The sequence below is a fragment of the Coturnix japonica genome, chromosome 3, assembly GCF_001577835.2.
Source record: "Coturnix japonica isolate 7356 chromosome 3, Coturnix japonica 2.1, whole genome shotgun sequence".
Taxonomy (NCBI): domain Eukaryota; kingdom Metazoa; phylum Chordata; class Aves; order Galliformes; family Phasianidae; genus Coturnix; species Coturnix japonica.
In genome coordinates, this window is record NC_029518.1 from 71121246 (window position 1) to 71145237 (window position 23992).

Here is a 23992-nt window from a genome sequence, read left to right on the forward strand (position 1 = left end):
TAATGGAGTGATGGCAGAAAATTGAAGGAAGATGAACATGGGCTGCTATTTGAATTATGTTTGAGTTTAGCCAGGTCTTCCTCTTTGAATTCAGTTTCTGTGTTTTACATGAAAATCCCATCTCATCTGTCAGGATACTTAGGGGACTAATCCTCTGTAATTTCCCCAGTAAAGAATTTGGGCATCTTTGGTGTAGCTCAAATCAAGAGGGCAAAGGTGGGTTGCTCATAATTCAGCAGATTTTACCTGCCTGTTCCAACTTCAGTCTTGACCATTAAAATTATGCTTTGCTTTGTTAGAGGTGGAGTTGTGTACAGGACTGGAATGTCTTAACCCAAGCTACCTTTGCTACTACAGATGTTTTCTCATGGGTCACAATAAATTAGTATTAGAATAATCCCTGTTTATGTGGGCAGTGTGTTTAGCAGCACCACTGTTTAAAATATACTTCTTGTAACCTAGAAGAATGTGAATAATGCTACACAGTACATCAGACCTCTACTTTTTGCATTGATTTTTAGTGAAGGAAGAGTCCTTCTTAGATGATGCAGAAATTCAGTGAGGTGACAAATGAACTTGTGTGTGTAACTGTAACTTGCATTCAAGCCAGTGGTGGCTGTATCTCAAACACAAATGAGGCCTAAAGGGAAGGGGAAAAGATGAGATGAGGTGGTTGAGTCGAATAAAAAGATGATACTACATGGCAAACTATTACTGTTGCTCATATAAAAGAAAAGATTACTTTTATTAATGGAATAACTTCAGAACTTGGCATTGGAAATCTGTGATCTAAAATATATTTAGGGAGCAAAAATACATCTTGAAGGATTTACTTTTAAATTGATTACTGTTAGAATGGGGGATATGAGAAGAACCACTACTTGCTCTTAAATATTCTCAGTTTACTGCTTTTAAGTCACAGAGAGTTGTAACTCACAAGTTTGTGAGATCTGATTACCTGAAATCACACTTACTACTACATAAATTGAGATAAAAGTCACATCTATTTAGTCCCTTGCCTAGCATTCAAAAGTGCTTTTCTTGAGCAGTGTTCTCAGCAGCAAAATTTTACTATGTGATTGTATTTGGTTATTCTGTTTTCCCTGGCGGACTGGTTACAATTCACTTGTTTTTGAAGTTTACCTTGTATTTTTCTTTGGAATTTGATAGTGAACCTAAGGCACAACTCAGGTTTTAATTTTCCTCTAGCGGTAACTGTTCTGCCCTTGGCTTATAATGTAAAAACACAAGAGAAAGGACCCTATGGTCCTTTTGAAGGTTTACTCTAATTTCATTCTCTCAAGTGTGTTGGGATCTTTTGTATGTTTTGGTGTAAGCGTGGTATAAGAAATTAAAACATGGTCCACTTAGTACTGTTAAGCCCAAACATGTCTGACCATTTGCATTTTCTTGCATGCTCGTTTCCCAAACGTTTTGACATTTAAGTACATAGTTGTCATTTCTTCCAGTTATGGATTTTAAAGAACAGAAAACTGTGGATGTCCCTGCAGGTTTGTGTCCATGTTGTTATTAACTGTGCTAATTCATTCTTGGTCCGAAGATAATGTGCTGGAGCAAGATCCCTCTTCCTTAGTGCTATGGCACATTTTACATGTGTGGTAGTCCAGTGTGCTTTATGGAACAGAATCATTTGGCTTGTTTCGATGATGAAACAAGTGCGTGTTGGTTTAAAAGAATGGTTAATTTTTGTTTGATTCAGTCTACATCAGTATTGCCTGTAAATGTCAGATCACTGAATCGCAGAATGATCGAGGTTGGAAAGAGACCAGCGGAAGCCATCTGGCCCAGTGCTCTGCTCAAGCATGGGCACCTGTGGTCAGCTGCATAGCATGGATGACTGGGTAGGTACACCTCAAAGTACCTGAAGTTTCCTGTGTGAAAAACTACTTCTGAAGGTGGTGTTCCCTGCTTGCCCTGACTGCCTAGAGGATTTGAGCTCTAAAGTAACTGCTTATGGCTAAGAATTATTAAGAGTGAGTGAAAAAACTGTACAACTTTTGAATCTGAACCTAGCAAACAAGTGTATCTAAATTAGTGTGATTAAAACTACTGTTTTATTTCCTGTAATGCTAACTCAAAAGAATATATTTAAGTGCCATATCAGATGTGGGTGTACAGTTGAAATTGCACTGACTCATAGGTATTAGCAGCAACATTTTTTTTTTTTCTTTTGCACAGTATTGATTTTGGTGTCTACTGATTTGATTAAAGGTTTGGGGTTTTTTTGTCTGATGTTGCTGCTGTGGTGCCTGAAAGAACCTTGAGGTATGAAATGTGTAAAGCAGATGCTGGTGAGTTTTTTTAATATGACTCAAATGTATTAGTGGCTTAAGACAGGCCAATTAATTTTAAAATAACATGGATAGCCAGTAAGTAAATTCACCTGCTCACTGTGCAAAGGTAGGGATGTTTTTGACAGGCAACTTCTGCTGAGCTGCTTTATCTGTGAGGTGGTCACAGCTCTCAGTTCTGCCCTTACCAAAATAAGTACAAGATTTTGGACTTTGAGATGGAAGAACAAAAATATTCAAGCTGCTACGATGACATGTATCTTTAGCCTGTAGTACTTATCTAGACAAATGCATGCATGTTGTGGGGACAGGAGAGCTGGTTGTTCTGATACTTCTCAGAAAGGGTAGTCAGGCATTGGAATGCACTGCCCAGGGAAGTGGTGGAGTCACCGACCATGGGAGTGTTCAAGAAACGTCTGGATGTGGTGTTGAGGAATATGATTTAGCCGGGAAGTATTGGTAATGGTTGGACTAGATGATCTTCTAGGTCTTTTCCAACCTTGATAATTCTGTGATTCTGTGATATAGTATTGGTTGATGTGCGACTCTGTATTCTTTCCTTCAGAGGTGCAGAAACCAAAGTTATCGTTGGCTTAGTACTGTTTTCCCATTCTTAGCTGTTCTAGTAAAGCACAGTAAAAATGACATAATGCTTCAACCTGTTTCCACATTTATCAGTTGGCCTGAAGTAGTGCCTCAACGTGCAGTCAGAATGAAGTCTTTGTGCAATGAACAGTAACGTAAACACAGCAGAGGAGAAAGTATCAAAAATAGTGCAACTTGTTTAATGCATTGTGTTTGCCTTTAGTTCTCATATAGATTTCAAGAATTCTGAACAGAATGTCCAATTTCTCGAATAGTGTTTCAGATACCATATTCCAATAGTAATTACAATACTTAAGTTGTTCACTTCTGCATACACATCTGCCTTTGAAATACTATAAAGATTTCGGAACCCATGACCTGTCGTAAGGGATTAGAATATTGTTCTGAGCTTCATGTTGCCTGTGAATGAAAGAATCATCTCTGTTTGTTCTGTTCTCCAGGATAGTGGCTGAAATAGTGAACAGAACAGATCTGAGGACATATCATGTAGAGCCTTGGCAATGAATTATTAACAGCTGTGCTGTGCTGTGGGTATTTTTTTTCCAACAAGTTCTGTATATTAGAAGAACATTCAGCAGCTAATAAGGCAGAGTGAAGTTAAGACATGGATAGATATATCCAGACATGCTATTTATAGCGTAGCTCTTGGCATTTTTCCTTGAGGAGCCCTATTCCACTGATCTTTCTGAGGATTGCCTTTTAAGTGTTGTATTGACGTAACCTTTGCATCTTACTTCTTCGGCTATTAAACAGGGCTAGAAACACGTCTCCTGTGTGTGATAGCGTGAGTTCTGAGTAGGTTTGCCAACAGTTAGGTTCCTGCCCTTGTGGGAGCTGTATAAGCAGTCTTTCTACAACAAATTAGTTGAGAGCACATGCAGAGGAACAGTACTCTGTCATTTCTTAGTGAAGGACGTCTCATGTATTTTCTGCTCTGTTCTGAGGTATTTATCGGTGCCTGCCACTCTTCTCACAGCACGGCTCCTTTTCTCCACCTACAAATCTGCTCTGTAGACAGGAGAGGTGTTCCTTTCAAGTAACGGGTTCTTGGCAAATAAGACACTATACAACCAACCTTGACTGCTGGGAGTGATAACGTTAAATACTGCTGGAGTGAGTATGTTGTGAAAATGTGTGAAGAAAATGGAAAATAAGGTTACGCAGCAATTTGACTATAGTTGGTCTCAGAAAATATTTGTGAAAGTACAGTTAGAGGAAATTATACTTCTCCTTTTATAGCAGTGTGTCAGGTAAAGCTTTAGTTTTCGAAAAGTTAGTGATAGCTTTCTATTTCTTATATGCATCCAGAGTCTCTCTGAATGGTTTATAGCTTTTACGGAAGCCTTCTCCTGGGTAAGAATTCACTGCTTAGCATTTCAGAGTTGAAAAGCAATTTCCAGGATTTGTTTGCTTGGTTTTTTTGTTTAATTTGTTGTAGAAGAATAGAATAAGCGAGAAAAAATGAGCTAATGGCTCAGAACTTGGTGGTTCTTTTTTAGTTCTAGTGCCGTTGTTACCGTTTTTAATTACATCAGAGTCTGTATATAATGAGATGTTTATGCTGCTCTGTTATTGATGGATTGCAGAATATCATGTTTATTTGCCCCCAAAGTGGTTTTCATTCTGTATATGACACCATAGTAATTTGCCTCCTATAAATGTACCAAATTGTCCTAATTCAGTCTGAAGTTTCTTAAATTCCACAGTATGTCACTGATTCTTACATGTCTAAAATAGAAAGCCTTTTCCTAGTTTTTCAGTAACTCTGCACAGACCCAGAACTGACTGACAAGTGAAATGACCAATTTTTCACTGTTCTGTGGTTTCTTTAGAATGACTTTTGTAGTAGAAGCTGCTTATTGTGCTATCTCTGGAATTATTAAGTGCATATGTTTGCAAACAGATTGAGAAGAATCTGTTTGATTTTGGGTATATATTTTTTTTCTTTTCTGTTCCCTTCTTCCATTCTTTCATGGTATCAAGAGAACTGAAACTGTGGATGGGGTGCTTCACGTTAAAAGAGCTGACGGAGCAGAGCTTTTTGGAAGATGTGATTTGATGACAGTCAAAATACACTTTAGAGTTCAAGGAAGACATATATGGGAGCTATAAGCCTGCTGAGCTATGAAGGAAGGGATGATGATGCTTTTTTTTCGTAGCTAGGGAGAGGAAAGATCTGTTCTGTATTTGTAACATCCTTTTCCCACCGCTAGGAAAAGATGCATGTAAGTATTTAACTCTGAGGAGAAAAATATTGATCCTTGTTTATTGAAACGAGACCTACTGCGTGCAACATTCTGTGGTTGTTACTGAAAAACATTCCTAATTGATTTTTAAACAGATGCATCTTCCCAGATCTTTGGAGCTGTTGTGTTTTTGATGTCTAATCTTTCCAAGGTTTAATAGTCCCAGAAGTATGAGCTGAGTTAGAGAAAAATAAGAAAATCAAAAAAAGATACCGGAATAAAACCTTTGCTTACCAAATGAGGTGTCCTGGATCTTTTGCTTAGGTTTTGCTCATGTTATTCCACTTGGGCTTGTTGCTTAGGGTGCCTTTCGGCCCAGAGTTTGAAATATAGCCCTGAAGTCAGAGGAGATAGGATTCTGGCTAGTTATTGTTTTATTATATAAAGATGGATTTTCAATCCTGATTCAACTGTTTGTGAAATTTTGATGAATAGTTTCCCTTTCCTGTTGCATAGCATAAAAATGCTTATGTTTCAGTACTCATCTTGCAAGGTACAGCTGTTGAACTGTGCATTAGAAGTGATAAATGTTGTATACACAGTAATTGGTAATGTACGAAGAAGAAATTGAATGTTAATATAATTGCTGATTTACTGCTAGGGTTCTAAATTTTAGGAAAAAAGAATTAAGATTTTCTATCATATTTAATACACTTTTTTGAATTGGGATTTGTGATTCTGTAATGTGACAGGAGAAAATGCAATTCAGGCTTATATTATTTTCCTTATTCTTCATATTTATTAATGAAGCACAAATTCAATAAGGCAGAGGTCTGGTAGTTCTCATCTCTCTCATTCATATCACAGTTGCTCGGCTCTTTTGGTCATACCAGAATTTGTGATGAGATAAACTGATGAGTTGGTTTGGAAAAAGTTTGTGATTCAAAGCGGCGAGACAATATGGAACTAATTTAAAATGTATAGCTTGAAACAGCTGCACTGTCAAGTAGTTAATTCCACTTTTATGAGATCATGAGGGTATAAGAAATTCCATGCTGGGCCAAATCAGTGTTCCCTCTATTCTCTGAGATCAGGAGGTGTTATTTAAAGGAGTATATGAGCCTCAGGACATTCTTGTACTGCTCAGCTTATACTGTTGTTTTATTAAGGATTTTAAGGGGATACAGCCCTGCCTGTTTCTTTTAGTATCTGTTCATGCATCTTAGGACCATCTTTCATATAAAGACTTTTTGACCTTAATGGTGCTGTCTGCCTCCACAGTCTCTTAAAGCAGCAAGTTCCAGGTTTTCACTACTGCTGTAGAGTACTCTTTTTACTTGTTTTAAACTGATCTTCTTGCTAGTTTCAGTGAATTGCCTCTAGATCTAGGGGGATTTTGTGAACAAAATTCTGCATTTATGCTGGCAAAATAGTTCTTGGTTATATTAGATTTACTGTCCAGTTTGCTGGGGTGACTGCGATGTCAGATCTGCATAAGTCCTGCTGTAAGATGTGTATCTCTAGTATGTTTGCTTTGGTTTTCTTGCAACCTCTTTTGAAAGTGCAATAGCCTTAATGTCATAGTGATGTTACATTGAAAATACTTTTATAATTATAGGTCAAACTGTAGCAGCTTTTCCCTTATGCAGTTAGAATTTGCTTCTGAAAGACTGACAAGGACTATTGGGTTTACTTAGGAATTGAGTATTTACAGTTCCTATAATACCTTTAAATGACAGGATCCATCTGAGATGGAAAGAATCCTATACTGAGACAAGAACTTACAAAATCACCTTGGACAGTTTGGAGACAAACATCAAGGCTTGATATAGTAAATTCTAAAGTCTGTTCTAAACTAATTAGTATTTGTTGTTTCCAGTATATTTCTCCATGACAGGCTGTGTAAACTAACAGTACTTAGATTAATGAAATGATTTAGGGTGGTAATTTTACTTGAAATACTTTGTGTATCAGTAAGGCAAAAGCAAATTGGAGGCATATGACTCAAGACCATAGAAAGTTAATTTGTGAAGTTGCTCTGGATATTGTTGCTTGTTTGTTGAATACATGTGGTAGCAATATTGCTGCTGGTTGCTTATTTTAAATGCTGTAGCATCAAGGATAAACAGAATTTAGCAGTTCTTGTGCTTGTCCTCTGAATACTGGGTTTAAGCAGTAAAAGAGATTGTGTATGACTAATAAGCATAATTGATAGTGCTGTGGATATGAATGCGTGAGGCAGGATATCTAGGTGGAAGGTACTGTTTCAGGCAATAAAATTGCTGAAGAGTTTTAGGTTTTCAGTGAAATACATTGCTGAATTACAGTCAGATAGTTGCTGAAGGCAGAACTGGTAGATCTACCCAGATGTCCAATTGTCTGTACCTGTTTCCACTCTCTGGTTAAGAGTATTACATTCGGTCTACATTCTTCCCAGCCTGTATGCTCTACCTACATGTGTCTGAAGACTTACTTCACAGTGATATGAATAGATAATGATTTTTACGGAGTTATTTGTGCATTTGGAGCTTTTAAGTGCATTTTAAGTCTAATATCATTATGATGTAAGCTTTACTTGTAGTCACACCTAAAAATTTGTTTGTTGTTACTTCCTGTTTTCATCTATTTGTGTGTTATGCTGTGAAATTATATTCCACTGTTGTATTGCAAACAGCAGTGGCTGCGTGTCATTAATAATATTAAGGCTTGTGAGTTTTGAAGCATATCATGATGACTAAGAATCTCTCAACTCAGAGTTTGCATTTGTTTTATCGAAGATGGAATTTTGTTCCTTCTGAAACTGCTGAAACTCAGTGGCTTCTGTAAAGGGAAAAGAGTTGATGAGAAACTGTTTTTGTCTCCCAGTGTAGTAGCAATTCTGCAGATGCTTTTAGCACCTCTACAGCTCTCTTGTATGGGTAGGACCGTTAAATTTTATTCACAGTTATCCAACTGGGTTTCTTTTATCACCAATTAAGTACAATGCAAGTCTTTACTCAGCAAGTTGAAAATGAAGTAGCGATGGGTACCAGGTAGCTGTAAATGTTCATTGATTGTCTTCAGAAGAAACTGGAGAGAACATACTGATATAGTTGGTTGTGAAGAAGTTAATCTGAAGACTGGGAGATTTCTAATATCTGAGCAGTGAGGTTCCTGCAAAACCTTTCAGTAGGAATAATTTCTGAGAAACATAACTGCTTATAAGATGCAGCTCGAAAAGAAGATGGGGAGAGATTCTTTGCTAGGGAGTGCAGTGATAGGGCAAGGAATAACAGTTGGAAACTAAAAGACGGGGAGATGCAGGTTTGATATTAGGCAAAAGTTCTTTCCTCAGAGGTGGTGAGGTGCTGGCACAGCTGCCCATAGAGCTGTTGGGTGCCCAATCTCTGGAGGCACTCAAGGCCAGGTTGGATGGACCCTGAGTGGTCTGAGCTGCTGGCTTGTGTTCCTCCCTGCAGCAGATGGGTTGGAATTAGATGATCTCTAAGGTCACTTCTAACCCAAACAATAACTGTGTGTTAAAACTGCAAAAATGAATACTTTGACAAAGTTTCATGCAGAGAAATAAGCTTTCTGAATTGGAGGTACCTTCTAGTTCAGTGCTCCAGCTCTGTCACAGACCTACCAAAATATTTCCCATCTCTCCTTTGCCTTGTTTGCTCTCTCTTTAGAGTGACAAGTTATCACGGTCTTAACTGAACTGAGCTTAGCAAGCAGTTCAGCAGTATCATTAGAATATTTTTTTTACCTGATTAAGTGCATTTGCAAAGAGTTTTTGGTACATTACTAGCAGCTGCCTTACTTTTGCTGTTGCAGCATCTCTTTGTACTGGTGGATGTGAATTAGTCCTTGTGCACCTACTTTACTTCTTTAAATCAAATCTGTATTTCGCTCTGTCTTTAAAGTTCCATTTCAGCACAGACTTAAACCGGCTAAACTACATTTAGTTTTCTATTTAAATACCTTCTCCTTCTGTTTTTTACTTCCAGTGCCACTCTTGGTCATGTCCAGATCTCAGCTGCTGTGCTTCCTTTCCTGTTCCTCATCCTACTAAGCCGAGATGAGACTTTTGTTCTAGATCTATAATTTTTTAAAGAAAGCTCATAAAAAATTCAAGAGCCCAAATCATCTGTATTCAATTACCTGACTGTGTCAAGGTATGTGAGTATGCCCAGCATAGCCCACCCAGGGCTACCTCAGAAGGGCAGCCAATAGTTTGCTCGTGTCTGCAGCAAGATTCTGGACAGCTTTATAAATACTGTGGGGGGCTCCAGCAACGTGGCTGTGGACTACACTGACACTGTTAAATTTCTGCAGTAACAAATGGTGCTTCTGAGCAGTTGAAAGATAAAACCTGGGAACTAGTTCTAAGGCAAGACAAGTAAAAAACAAGGGGTGGTTTTGTTAAGGGTTGGGTTTTTCATGGAGCAGCACTTCCATGCATGTAATACAGCTAACCTGGCTGAGGACAGGGAAAAGGGGCATGTGGAATGTTGTTCTTTATAGATTTGTAGTTGGTTTTGAGGATTATTTTTAGGAGATGAAGCTGTGTGCTTGGCTGCTGATTTTATTTATTTAGTATTTAATAGCTTTTTAAACTTGACTTGTAGCTACATGTAATATTTTAATGCCAGTTTTGTTTTCTACCCTGCATAGAGGAGACATCTGCACAGATGCTGTAGTCACATCAGTGAGTAAAGAAAACGATGATACAAGTAAACTGTTCCAGGGAAATAATAGTTTCAGCAGGAAGGCAAAAGTATGGCATATGGGAAATTTTAACTTCAGTAATTAGACTTTATATTGGCAGAGGTGTGGACTGAATGAGTAGAAATAAGTTTTATTATTCTGAAGTTCTCAGGATCGACTGATTCTGTGATTTGTGGTGTTCCGTACTTTGCTGCAGGTTCTTGTAATTACATTGTGAAATACTGAATATGCTTCTCTCCTGAAGACAGTACAATGCGGGGAAAAATAAACTAACTTGAGAGCAGTAAGCTGAGAGCATTTTGTGAACAGTGATTGCAGCATTTATTTCTACAGTGGGATAACTTCTCCCTCCGGATTCAGACATAATGTTCTGGAGTGTCTGTTATTTGTATGTACTTCTATATGGAGTATAAGCAGCACTGCGGAAATAATTTACCTTTATCCAAAGGTTTAAAAATCAGAGGCCAGAAAGCATTTTAATCTTTATAGTCTTCTGAAAATCCATTTCAACTTCAGAAATGGCCTCCTGCTTGGTATAATAGGTCTTAAAAAGGGAATTAAGGTTTATGGAGCATATGCAAATGTTCATGTGGCACAGTTAGTATGAATAACCGGCATGAGAACATCAAGGAAAGTGCTTTTATGCTGTGGCTGTGGAACCCAGGGGTTTAGTTAGGTACAGGGCAAGAACAAGACTGTACTGTCACTGATTATACAGAGGATTGTTCATTCAACCTTTATTTGATTTTTTTTCTTTAATAACGTTGCCACTTGCCTGGTTGATTATTCGGAGAATATAATTGTTATTCCTTGTTAGTAGTCTAGATCCCTGAATGAATACCTGAAATCAGTGCTATTAGGATAGGGTATTGAAGACTCTGTCCATGTGCTCCTAGATGCTGGTGTTAAGGTTGTTGGTTGCCCTTATGGTGAGGAGGAGGAGGAACAGTGCAGGAAGAGAAGAACAGGCAGGCAATTGGAAAGGCCTGGTAAGAAAATACTTGCATCTAACATGAGTGCAGTTCACACCTTTTGACTGGAAGACTGAACAGAGGCAACTTTGTCTTGCTAAGTGTTTGGGTAAGAGCTCTGTGGCGTATGGACCATAGTTCCTAACGCCACGCTTCCCTGGTCTATACTGGTGACTACAAGGAACATGTTAGCAGAAGGGGGTGGGTACCACATAACTTAATGGGTTTGTAGTCTGCCCATAAGGCAAACCATGTTGCTGCTTCCTCCACTGACTAGATGAGGAACTTGGACAGTCTCGCTTCAGCCAACCATGCTTTTCATTCACAATTTAGCATGGATTTGCTGCTGAGGTCACTGTACCTACAACAGCTGTTGGGTTCTGCCTTTGCAGCATGGATGTCAGAGCCACCTGGTAGTCCTTAACTGCTGCAGCTTATAGCATATGGTTGAAAGTAAATTTCTGCTAGTTTTCTGATGCTTAAAGACACTGCTGTGAACTGTGTCAATTTAGGAAATGAACGACAAACATTTTAGATATCTAAATGGGGACCACAACTGGGGATGGTCTCCCATCAGTTATCCCATCCCTGCTCAGTCAGTTCACTGGTTGCCTAAAACTGGGTGATTTAAGTATCTCCTAGTGCACACAATGCACAGAACCAACAAGTTACCAGCTTTATAGTGTTTAAACTTTGGTTCTGCATCCTTTCTATTTTTGACTCTAACAGTAATTTTTTAAACAATTAATCATTACTTAATAAACTTGTGCTGATTTATCATAATTGCATCTATAAATCTATTTCTAATGACTATACACATGAATTTCAATAGTCCCTTCCCTGAGACCACAGTAGTCAGCATGAGCTCAGACTGATACATAGACTTTTTTTTTTCCCAGACTCATAAGGAAGTGTAAAAAATTTATGATCTTGCTTTAACGAGGTCCACTGAGATTTGGGTTTGTTTATCTAAGTCCTTACTGAAGACAAAAACTTTTCTATGTTTAGCAAAGCAAAGCTGCTTTTCAGATGGTCCAGTGCGCTTTAAAACTGACAAGGAAAGTGTATCTGCATGCATGGAGAGAAGGAACTATGAGGGTTTTTAACTACATGTCCCTTTGCCCATTGGCTAACGTTACTATTAAGCAGTTGTATAAAAAGAAAAATGTGTTTACAGCACCTCCTGAATTTTAAGGCATATATATGTATGTATTCTATCTACCTTTGCATGGTATGTTTTGTATTTGATTGCCTGTTTAAGTTTCTACATTTTACATAGCGCAAAATAATTTTCACATACTGAATGTAATACTTATACACAAGGACCCTTGTATTTGTGATATGATAGTTGACACCATGTGTTTTATTTCTACGGTATGCTATCTCATTCGGATCATTTTAAATTAAAGTTGTATTTTCATGAAGAGCTGTAAAAGCACCTATGGGGAATACTATTATTGCTAGCATCCCAGTACTCAAAACTCAGGATGTGCCAGTATCTATAATACATCTTCCTGCTGAGTCTTCCTGCTATATTGTGTTTGGAACTCCCAACCTGAGGAAGGGAAAAATCATTCCTGCATGAGAATTTGGTATGCATGAAAGCCCAAGAGAGATCAGAGAAATTATGTTTTTTCTTTGGGGCTTCTGCCTACTATCATGATGTCTAGAGAGGCTGAGAGACAGTCTGTTGTCTTGGCCTTTTTGGAGGGAGGAAAGCTACATGGAGAAATGCTGCTCCATGTCCATGCAAGGAGGCCTGTTGCTTTTACAGAATCATCATTAAAGTTTAAAGGCAAATAGAGGTAACCAGCAGAGCTGTCATTTAGTAAGATTCTATAAGTTCCTGGAGTTGGTTTATGGAAAAAAATATACAGAGATAAATACTATATCATCCTCTGAGGGAGTTAAGTATGTGGTAGTACTTGATATCTGCTTTGCCAGTTATCCATACCCTCCTTCTGCCACCCTTGACTTGTAAGCCAGACAGACAATTTTAGAGATAAACCTTTCAAGACATGACTTACTTGAGGAGGTTTACTCCTGTTTGCCCAGCTTAGAGTAATGACTGAAATGCTGGGAGGGTTTAAAAAAAAGGGGATGGGGGAGGAAGGGGAGGAGAATTTGAATGTTTTGCTGATCACAGGCTGTCTTTATGTCACTTGTTGTGGTATGTGCATTTGATAGTCCTTATAAAGGGATGTGGTACTAGTCTGGCTTATAGCAGTAGGTCAATAGCATGCTGCTTTGTATCCTCTGAATCCATCCCAAGCACAGTAGGCTACAGTTATTAACATAGATTAGGGAAATAAACACAATCTGTTGTAGTTTAGCTTAAGGTTTATCCTGAGGCTGATTCAAGAGGTGTTGAAGATGAAGTATATTAAGGGACATAAGAAGTTATCCCCTCCTTTTATAGGCATACCTGTGACTACAACCAAGAAACCTTCAATCTGCAGTCACAGTAGAACTGTTGCTAACCTAGGTGGTGATAACCACTGGTACTGCCATCCTCCAGTATGATAAATTGTTCATTAACAAAGATGTGGCTACAGCAATCTGTATTTTTACTATTTTCAGGAAGATTACTTGAGTTCTTACCACCTGCCTTACAGTAAGGCTTACAGTAAGGCATTCTAAAACTGCAGCTTAAAGCCTTAACACTGCCATTAAACTGAAGCAGCACATTCTAAAGCTTTGGCCATGTACTTTTTACAGGAGCAATTTGCTTCTTCTTTTAGAGGGACCACATTGCTTTGCTGCTGTGAGAAGTCTGCAATTACATTGTACTTTGGAGCAAAGCCAGCAACTCTGCATAATGTTGGGTGTTTAAGAGCAGTCACAACAGACTTCAGCCAACACCCAGAAAGAACTTAAGCTCCTGTGCTTTCTTGTTCTGTGTTTTGCTTGTTTTTTTTGTTTGTTTTTGTTTTAAATGAGAAATGCTGTGTTGAATTTCTATTTTGTAGAATAGTGAGTTCAGCTCTTGTGCTCAGCTAAGAAAAAGGATATAGGTAATCTTAAGAAGTGGTTAAAAGGGATACGTTGAATTATTTTCCATGTTTTCATGCTCTTTGTATCCTCTTTGTAGGAAATAAAACTATTTCTGTGTGGAAAGGAGAGCTACAAATATGGTGAAGGGTCTGAGGGCAACGTGTATGAGGAGTGGCTGAGGTCCCTGAGTTTGCTCAGCCCAGAGCAGAGGAGCTGAGGGGAGACCTCATGGCAGCTGCAGCTCCTCAATGAGAATAGAGGGGCAACGCTGAGTTCTGCTCTCTGTGGCAGCACCAGCACCCAAGGGAATGGCATGGAGCTGTCAGGGGAGGGCCTGGTGGGAGTTAGGGACAGGTTCTGCACCAGATGTTGGTGGGCATGAAACAGGCTGCCCAGGGCAATGGGCACAGCCCCATGCTGCTGGAGTTCAAGGAGCAATTGGACACCGACCTCAGTCACAAGGTTTGAATGTTAGGTGGTGTGTGGAGCTGGGAATTAAACTTGATCCTTATGGATTCCTTCTAACCCGAGATTATTCTAGTCTAGCATCTCTCCATTTGAGCATCAGCAGTCCTGCAGGCAGGAACTTTGTTTTCTTCATGAGCTTGTATTGTTTGCAGTCAGATGCTCTGTTGAATGGGAGAGCTGATGTTGTGGTTTTTTTGTTTGTTTGTTTTTTGTAGCTTGGACTTTTACAGTTTCAGCTTTTACCACCAGCTCTTGATCTTGCAGAATAATGAAAAAATTCCCTGTACTCAGTCACTGTTATGGATTGACTCTATGGAAATAGGTGCTGTTGCTATACCTTTATGCACTCTGGTTTTGCTGGTAGGGCATGTCATAGGAAGTAGCTAGCTGGCTTGAGCTTTTTTATATCCAAAAAATAATCAGCACACATTGAGAAGTATTAAAGTAATTTAAAATATATAAATAGAATGTAGTTAAGATTCGTATGCAGTTGTCACATGCAAACAAAACCACTCAATACCTGTCTTTCATTGTACTTTTTATCATCAGGTACTTAATCTGTGCTACATATTGGAGTTACAAATGAGAAAATTACAGGTGTAGCATTTATGAGATCAGATAGGATGATTTTACTTAAAATGCCCTTTGAAATAGCACAAGAACATTTGATATTTCTTATGCCAGCCATTTTGGGAGATATTATGGCAATGAGCAGGTGTCTGAGATTAAATTTGAATTTGCATTATAAGCCTTTCTTATTAGTATGAAATAGCTTGTCTCCTTCAAATGGTAACGCATGGAATGTTTAAGGAGGGCTTATGTTTTGTGGGATAGGATGTTCTAAACCTCCTCTTTTATTCTGGTTTTCTAGCTAATTTCTTTCTTACACACCCTCAGAAATACATGGTTTCTCAGTTTAATAGAATAAAGCCAGGAGAATCTTACTAATGGTTGTTTGTGTATTCACATGTTCCTTTATGTCACTCTGTATTCATTTATATAAAACTATATAATCATATAATATACAAATAATTTGTGTATAAATACATATGTGATGTAAATGTCAGAAATTTTATAGTAAAACTGCTTTACAGGAGAGTATTTAAGACTGTTTGGAACTACAGAAGTTCAGTGTTTAGCTGTCCTTTATATATAGTGATTCACTGAAAAAAAATAAATAAGGTTCACATCTTAGAGATGGAGTTAGAATGCTTTTCTTATTGGCCACTGTTGTCCATTGCACTAAATATACGAGAAAAAACAAACCTTCTTTGTGTGGGTTCCTGGATTACTGCTGTGTGTCCTCTTACTCCCCTTGAAATATTCCACTGCTCTTGCTCATCCCCATGTAAGGACACCACTGGGTTACATTTTTTATTGTTGCCTTGTCACTTTCAAGAGATTTAATATCTGTTAATTTGGGATACCTTACAACTAGTGAAGATCCCAGGGAAAGTCTGTTAAAAAAATCACTTGACACTCTCAGCTGTTGAAGGAGAAAAGTAAACCACATTTGAACAAGACTGCAGATATTGTTTTAAGAGAAAAACAGTGTCTCAGTTCTGTAAAGAAAGTTTTTTCCATAGGAATGTATTGCAGGCTTTGAAACTACTGCACTTCTTACTGATCTGTATTATTTAAATTTTGGCAAGAGCTTAGAAGCTAATGAGCATGCATTGATTTTTGTCATTTTTAGATCATTGCAAGGATAATTGCAAGTATAAATAACTTAGCCTTCTGGTATATTGAGTATATAGACTCATCATCAACTGTAATTTAGAATTGTTTTTAGATTAAATCATTTTTACAAACAGTTATTTAATTTAGCAAGTTTGTCCTTGGGTTCAATAAAGTCATCTGCCATATATATCAGAGCTGCAGATTTTGGAAAGGGAACATTTAACAACATTCATTGAACCCTGAGAGTCAGGACTGAGCTTTTATATTACATTCTTCAGCATGGCTCTTATGTAACAAAACACTGAAGCCACAGCTACCTTGTACTCATCTCCTTCAAGTGTTAAACAGTGTTTGGAGCCCTAACTGCAGAGCATATTTACTTGGTTTGTAAATAATCAGGTGAAATTAGCCCAGTGCCTTGGCTGTAACATTGAGTAGTTCTGGGTTCGAGCTTTTTCATTTTCCATTTCTTAATGTGCTATGGAAGAAAAATTCTTCCTAAAGGTGTGTGTTTGGCCCAGTCTGCATTCTCTCATGAGAAGCTTAGAAGCAAGAATTCACAGCTGAGTAAGGAAGGAAGGAAAGAAAGCAGGCACATACTCAGTCAAACCTGTATCCAGAGAGTTTTAGGGAGGGCTATCTTAATGTCAAACTCTTACTCTGTTTCTAAAATTAGGAGGGCAAAACATGATTTTGGATCCATGGCTGAGGAACTTTCAGCAAACTCACATTGTTGACATATGGGGTTGGTCTGGTAAAAGCTGTCCTCAGTGGCTACTCAGTCTTCTGAGAAGCAGAGTTAACCAGTGTGGCTCATTCAGTAAATAGAAAGCAAATCGTTTCTCCTGTACTGGAAGAGAGACAATCCTCTTTATAAAGAAAGGTTCTCTGCAGCTAAGATTAAAAATTAGGATTTGTTTTGGTTTTGTTTTAAGTAGATATTTTTCTCTGTCCTCTGCAGTGGAGACTGTAGAAAAATACTCCCATGAATTAAAGGGGCAAAGAATAACAAAGAGACCTGGCCTAACAAAGCACAAACTTGCTTTGGAACTAGGAACATGGGTGTTCCTGGAGCCGTGAGTGTTAGGACACGTGTGGTTTGTTTGTAATAAGGGAACACATTGCAATCATTTCAGGAAACGGTCATAATTGAGCTATTAATAAACAAAAATTACAATCTAATTGGGCTGGATGTCTTTATAGCAACAATCCTTCCCTCAGATAAGTCAACAGACTCAAAATGCCCTAATGCAGTATCAGTGCTGTATGAGTTGAGCTTCAGTATGAGGAGGCAGCTCCAAAAACAATTCTAAAGTCAAAAAATAAAAGTAGAATCAGGGTAGTGAATTAGGTTGTAATGTTTTCAATACGGCCCGGAGTTCTGAAAAGTTTATTTTCAGAGAGGGTGTTGATCTGTGGAAACACCTCTCATACCTTATCATAACGTTACCTCCACTCTCCAAACGCTCTTAACTGTGTTTGAAGGTGACTGCACGCTGCTTTGTTTAGACTTGCTGATTTGTGAAAAACAGCAAGCCTCTGTTGTGCTAGATTTACCTAAATTTGCCTGTGTCACCAGACAGGCTTGTAAAAAGTGTAGAACAAGGACACAGTAGGGAATACCAAGGTAAATTTCTAATTATGTTTGGAAAAAAGGTTACAAAAGTTAATGAAACTCAGTCCTTGGTTTCTGGCAGCTCAGTGACCATGATGTAGAGCAAGATGTTCTCCCCTGCAACACTGACAGAATTTCTGGACCAGTCAGGGTTACCTCTCATGGGCTTGGCCATTCACTCATTATTTTTACAGAATCCTTTTTATACTGACAGTGTATTTGGGGACTTAGCTGCTCACCCCTTTAAAGGCTCCAGGGTGTCTTCTGAACAGTTTGCTTTCTTGCCCTAGCAAACAGCATTTGTAGTAGCTTGAAACAGGCTTTTGCAGACTTGTCTGACACAGTGAAAGTGTCTGAAATAATTTATGAGGGCTGTTGCTGTGCAGAAGGTTTTGGCCTCTGTTCTTTTTTGATCTTAGCCATTTGAGAAGACCTTGAGTGATGCAGTGCCATCCAAAATGCCAGGGGGTGGATAGCCCAGGCACCCTTCTCTGTCTCTGTGGTTTAGAATTCCTGTGTCAAAGTGACCTGCTTGCTCTAGCTTTGGGTTGAGGAAGACATACTATGTTTGTCTGTCACGGTTAGTAAGCACAAGAGTTGTGGACTGTTGGTAGAATTCCAGCGAGAGCATCATAACATCAGTCTTAGAAATCATCTGGCTTCTGGTGGTTTCAGAAGACTTATTTTAATAGAAACAGAAAGTGGAGGCATTATGCTCTAGGTAGAATGCTCTGTGTGTAAAAACATATGCTTGGAAATGGTAGTTGAGAATTGGTTCAGAAATATTCAGACTTGGATTCTGAATCTCTGTAAAATTGACAGTAGGCATAAAGTGCTTTAAATGCATCTCGTTATTTCTGTTATTTTCAACTGTAAGTATAGGAGTGACAAGTGAGGAGAATCTTTCATCACAGCTCGGTGACATATTCTGTAGTATGCATTTAATCTTTTTATTAGATATATCAATTATTTCATTTTACTTTATTTTTAACTTTTTAGCCTTGCTGATGCCTGGGAAAATGATTTTGGAGTTCATCCTTTAAAGTTTCCATCAGAAACATGCTTGGAATTACTTCTGATGCTGAGTATGAGTACTGCTTCTTTACCGCCTTCACTTCAGCGCATGAACTCTTTTCAGGTAAGGAACAGCTGCTGTTTCACTATAATGGTGTTATTTTTAGGAAGAAAATAAGATCCATGGGGGCCAAAAATGCTTTCAGACTAATGGTTTGTCTTCTGGAGTTGAGTAACTTTTCATTACGTAAAATATAACAGTAGAGAATTTCTTTTCATCCTCTGTTTCTTTCATTATTTTTTTAAATTATTATTATTATGTATAGACCAGAGCAAGCAGTACTATTGTTTTTGTCACAGAGTTATCTAGATCAGTCTGTAATCATGATGGGGGGCAGTAGGCCCATGGCCTTCCCCCCGACACCCAAAAATGGGAAGGGGAATGGGAAAGAGGCAGGGATATGGGCTCAAGGAAACAAATAGAGCAGTGGCAATGATCTAAGGAGGAAAACTTGTTTTACTAACTCTGATATCGGAATGCAAGATAACACAATATAATACAAACTAATTGAAAATTGAGGCTAATAAATCAAGTAAAATAAGAGAGTTTTCTGTAAACTGAGAAGCGTACTTTGAAATTGAAGGCACAGGGCCTGGAAGCACACCCACACCCACTGCCAGGCAGTGAGAGAGAGAGAGCAAGCCTCACTTCCATGACGTATTTCCCTCTCTGACCGTGAGGTCCCCTGGGACATGTAGTTCTTCTGCTGTGTTTTGCATGATGTCATGATGTGGAATACCAATAGCAAAAATTACAAAGCCATATGACAGTTTTATTTAACTCTGAGTCACTGTTTAAATTCAATGTTTAAAGAAATAACATTTCATAATATTTCATAATATCAACATAACAATTTGCAAACTTAAACTTGAATGGCTTGAATTATTCAACTCTCTTGAAGTGTACCACTATATAAAATCTTCTTATCTTCAAAAATAAAGTATTTGTAAAGTTCTTAGCTAAAAATGCAGATTTACAGTGGTGAAAACCAATCTGAGCAATGGACTAGATATGCAAGCCAGCATATAAAATTAGCAGTGAAGCATTCAGAATTCCATCCTATTTTATGTTTCTGCTGAAGTTCACAGTCACAAATTTTCCTCAAAAATACATTGTTGCAGGCATGTTAAATTGTGGTTTGTATGATCTTAGTATGTTTCTGAACATGTACAAGTCTCAAAACAGAGGCATCTAAATTCATCTTCATGCAACATATGAACTCAGCTTTTGTGTGTGTGTGTGATATTGTCTCGTGCACGTGTATGTTCTGCATTAAAGTGATACTTATGTTGGAACTGAAAGTCACTGAGTTGCTTCTTACCCACATGTGGCAGTTTCCTGGAGGCTGGGTTCTAGGCTACAGAGCATTGAATTCTGATGCTAAGGGCATTTGCAGAGAAGTGGCCCAGGGATGTTCCTGAGTTTTCTGCTTTCCTAAATGTTCCCACTCTTAGACACTTGCTATTGAGCTGAGTAGATCACTAGTTTCCACTCAGGCATGTTCTGATGCAGTATTTTAAAATGAATCTAACAGGCAGCTGTCTTTATTGTGATTTGAAAGCTACAGCTTAACTCAGGAGATCCCATTAGTAAAGCTAATAATACATAGCTGAATGTACTACCAGCTGCTTATAGCTGACTAGGCAAAAATTATCTTATTCATACCCATGTGTTGTTTGAGACTGTATTTATTCCATCTCTTGATAGTATTTCAGTGTTGCAGTTTTGACAAGCCAAAATCTTTAGTTGGTGTACATATGCAGCAGGTGTTGTTTAAGTTGTAAAACCCACATGAAGTAAATGTGTTTGGCTACTAATGATTTCTGTAATAAACTCTGTTCTGCTTTGTGCTCCAGAAATGCTTTCCAGGACAAACTTAACAGACTCCATACCTGTGCTGAGACATAAATTACATTTTATTTTCAAACACTGTGCTACTGCTTAGTAACATAATATTTGAAAACCCTTTTCATTCCATTTTGATCCTATGAAGGCTTTTCACTGTGATTTACATCACTGGAGCAGCCTGGAAGAAAGAAGCAGCTGCAGGCTGTTCACAGTTCCCTGATTTTAAAGGGGTAGGGCAGTCACTGCAGCCAGCTTTTAGGCTGCCTGTTTCAGCTAGAAGAGGCTGTTAATTCTAGGTCCTAAAAGGCCTTTGTCTTGTGTCTTGTTATGCCTGTTTGGTTATGGCAACATTTTCTGGTAGACTGTAGAAAGTCAAATCTTAGCAAGTTTGAGCCTGGAAACTCTTGAAGAACCAAAATGGTGGACAAGTTCTTGTTGATCAATGACTGCCCCTCAGTTTTCTAAGAGAACTTGAATTTGCCATTCTGACTTGCAGCTTCACTGACTTGAAGCCTGACTAGGGGGCCTAGAACCAGAAATTAAGGTTGGCTGAGATACCTCGTTGTTATCCTATCTATTTACTTACCTGAGCAGAAAGCAGTAAGAAGTGAATGAGGAACTGGCTACTTGAAATGATTCAAAATGTTCTTAGCTTGCTTTTGCTCTGAATGTTGTTTTGCCTTTCTTCATATCCTTTACACTATACAGAAAGCTGTGTTACCATGCTCAGTTCTTGATCTCTTTCTCCACCCACCTGAGGTGACATCTCTTGGCTTTAGGAATCATTGGACTTGAGTTTATGTGTTATACAGAATACTCGCAGACACTTATAGCTAGCACCCACTTGAGTTATCATGTGCTTCATCACTGAACTGCTCAGCTGCTGCTTCTCAGTGCAGTATTGGAAGATGTGTTGGTGCTTTAAAGTTTACAACAAAAAGCAGTTAACGCAGGGAAATGCTTTAAAGTGACATGTAATCTCTGCTCTGTTTTGCTAACCTTATCTTTCTCTGAATTCAAGCACAGTGAGCAGAAAGTGCCTTGGATATTGAATTCTTATGATGATACATGGGGCTGCTCAGCACATTCTCTCTCTCTCTCTCACTGGTGTTATTGTGGGAAATCAGGCACTTCACTTCTCACACCGAGGCTACATTCATAAGGCTGTAGACTGCAGCAAGAGTTCTCAGAGTTAAATAGATCGGTGTTATTTTTATTGTTACAGTTGCATGAAATTGAAAGAAGGTCGGGCTTTAACGATGGCAAAGCTGTTTAAAATTAGTTTGAAACAGTTGTTGATATTCTTCAGTGCTGCACCCAGTGTCATTGTGAGTTCTCAGCGCACTGTCTGCTTGAGTTAAGAGAATTAGGTAGAGCCATTGTTGAAAAAGAGAAAAAAGAAGTATTTCAGTGCAGAAGACATTCTGAAATACTCAGTGATAGAGATATAAAATAAAATAAAAAGTTGCTTAGAAACTATAAATATTAATTTAGGGGAAAAAAAACCCCCAAAAAACAGCTGTAGTTTAATAATAAAAAACTCATGGGATGCAAAATACCAAATTGCTGCTATCTCTGAGGTATACATATGGTCTGAACTAATGGCTGGCATTCGGTGTTTTCTAGGTGTTAAGACATAGATATATCTGTATGCTTGAAAAAAAACACTTTCAAACTTATTTAGGGCAAAATAAGTTAGGATGTTTTGGGAACGGAATAATTGCAGATGCACCTGTGCTTTCTGGCAGTCCTTTTTGAAACCAGCTGCCACTTCAATTTAGGAAAATCTGCTCAGCTCCTCCTTTTGTTGCCTTTGGAGTATTTGGAGCTGAAGATGTCGCAGATTCTTTTAAGTTGGACTCCACTCCTCTGGAGTACTGTCAAGCAGTAGCAAAGAAGGAATAGGGAGATACTCTGGCTCAAAATGATTTGGGAAGTAGCAATATAAAAGATGACAATATCAAGACAGAAGGAAATTCACCTGACCCAGAAATGAGGAATGAATCCGTTTGTGCACTGAAATATTTTCTTTTCAAACATTTTTTAAATTAGGCTCTGTATGACTTGCTTACTCATCTCCTGCAAGATGACTTACAGATTTGGAGATGTACGTTCTGTAAAGTTCTGCACAAGATGGCTAGGATCCCAAATCCCTTAAGATTTCTGCTGACAGGTGTTTCTTCATTTTTCTGACGCTCAGTGACTGCTTACGTCTCTGAAATTTTTGAGTGAACACTGTATAGAAAAATGAAATGGAAACATTTTTGTTTCCCTTTGCAAAATGTAGACGAATCATAGAATTGCTCAGGTTGGAAAAGACCTCAAAGATCATCAAGTCCAATTGCAGCCTAACCATAGTACCCTAACTCTAACAACCCTCTGCTAAATCATATCCCTGAGCACCACATCCAAACAGCTCTTAAACAGATCCAGGGATGGCAATTCAATCACCTCCCTGGGGATCCTATTCCAGTGTTTAACTACCCTTTCTGTAAAGAAGTGTTTCCTAACATCCAACCTAAACTTACCTTGGTGCAACTCGAGGCCATTTCCCCTCGTCCTGTCACCTGTCACCAGTAAGAAGAGACCTGCCCTGCTCTCACTGTAAGCACATTTCAGACACTAGAAGAGAGTAATAAGGTCTCCCTTCAGCCTCCTTTTCTCCAGACTAAACAGCCCCAGCTCCCTCTGCCTCTCCTCATAGGGCTGATTTTTCCAAGCCCTTCACAAGCCTCATTGCCCTTCTCTGGCTTTCAGTACCTCCATGTCCTTTTTGTTCTGAGGTGCCCAAAACTGAACACAGTGGTTGAGGTGAGGCCTCACCAGTGCCGAGTACAGGGGCAGGATGACTTCCCTAGTTCTGCTCACCACACCATTCCTGATACAAGCCAGGATGCCATTGGCCTTCTTGGCCACCTGGGCACACTGCTGGCTCATATTCAGCCAGTGTTGCCTGGGGCTGTTGTGACCAAAATGCAGGATCCAACACTTGGCCCTATTGAAACTCATGCCATTAACCTTGGTCCATCAGTCCAGTCTATCCAGGTCCCTTCTGTAGTGCCCTTCTTCCCTCTGGCAGATCAACACTCCCTCCCAACTTGTTGTCGTCTGCAAACTTACTGAGGGTGCACACAATCCCCTCATCAAGATCATTAATAAAGATATTATACAGAAGCAGCCCAAGCACTGAGCCCTGGGGGATGCCGCTCATGACCAGCCACCAACTGGATTCCACTCCATTTACCTCAACTCCCTGGGCCCGGCCATCCAGCCAGTGCTTCACCCAGCTGAGTGTACGCCCATCCAGACCATGGGCAGCCAGCTTCTCCACGAGAATGTTATGGGGGACAGTGTCAAAGGCCTTACTGAAGTCCAAATAGACCACATCAACAGCCTTACCTTTATCCACTAAGTGGGTCACTTCATCATAGAATGAAATCAGGTTTGTCAGACAGGATCTACCATTCATAAACCACTGAGTTTACTGATGGCAGTACAGAATTTTGTGATCATGTCAGTGCTTGGTG

At 38.9% G+C, this 23992-nt stretch overlaps 1 protein-coding gene across 2 annotated transcripts in view; it reads left to right on the forward strand.

Annotated features, from left to right (window-relative positions):
* Window positions 1-23992, forward strand: part of UBE3D (ubiquitin protein ligase E3D) — a 73071-nt gene that overhangs the window by 23284 nt on the left and 25795 nt on the right. For both annotated transcript variants that reach the window (XM_015859013.2, XM_032443707.1), the window contains one exon: window positions 18542-18680. In XM_015859013.2, coding sequence (XP_015714499.1) covers window positions 18542-18680 — 139 coding nt within the window. The remainder of the gene's footprint in view (window positions 1-18541; window positions 18681-23992) is intronic.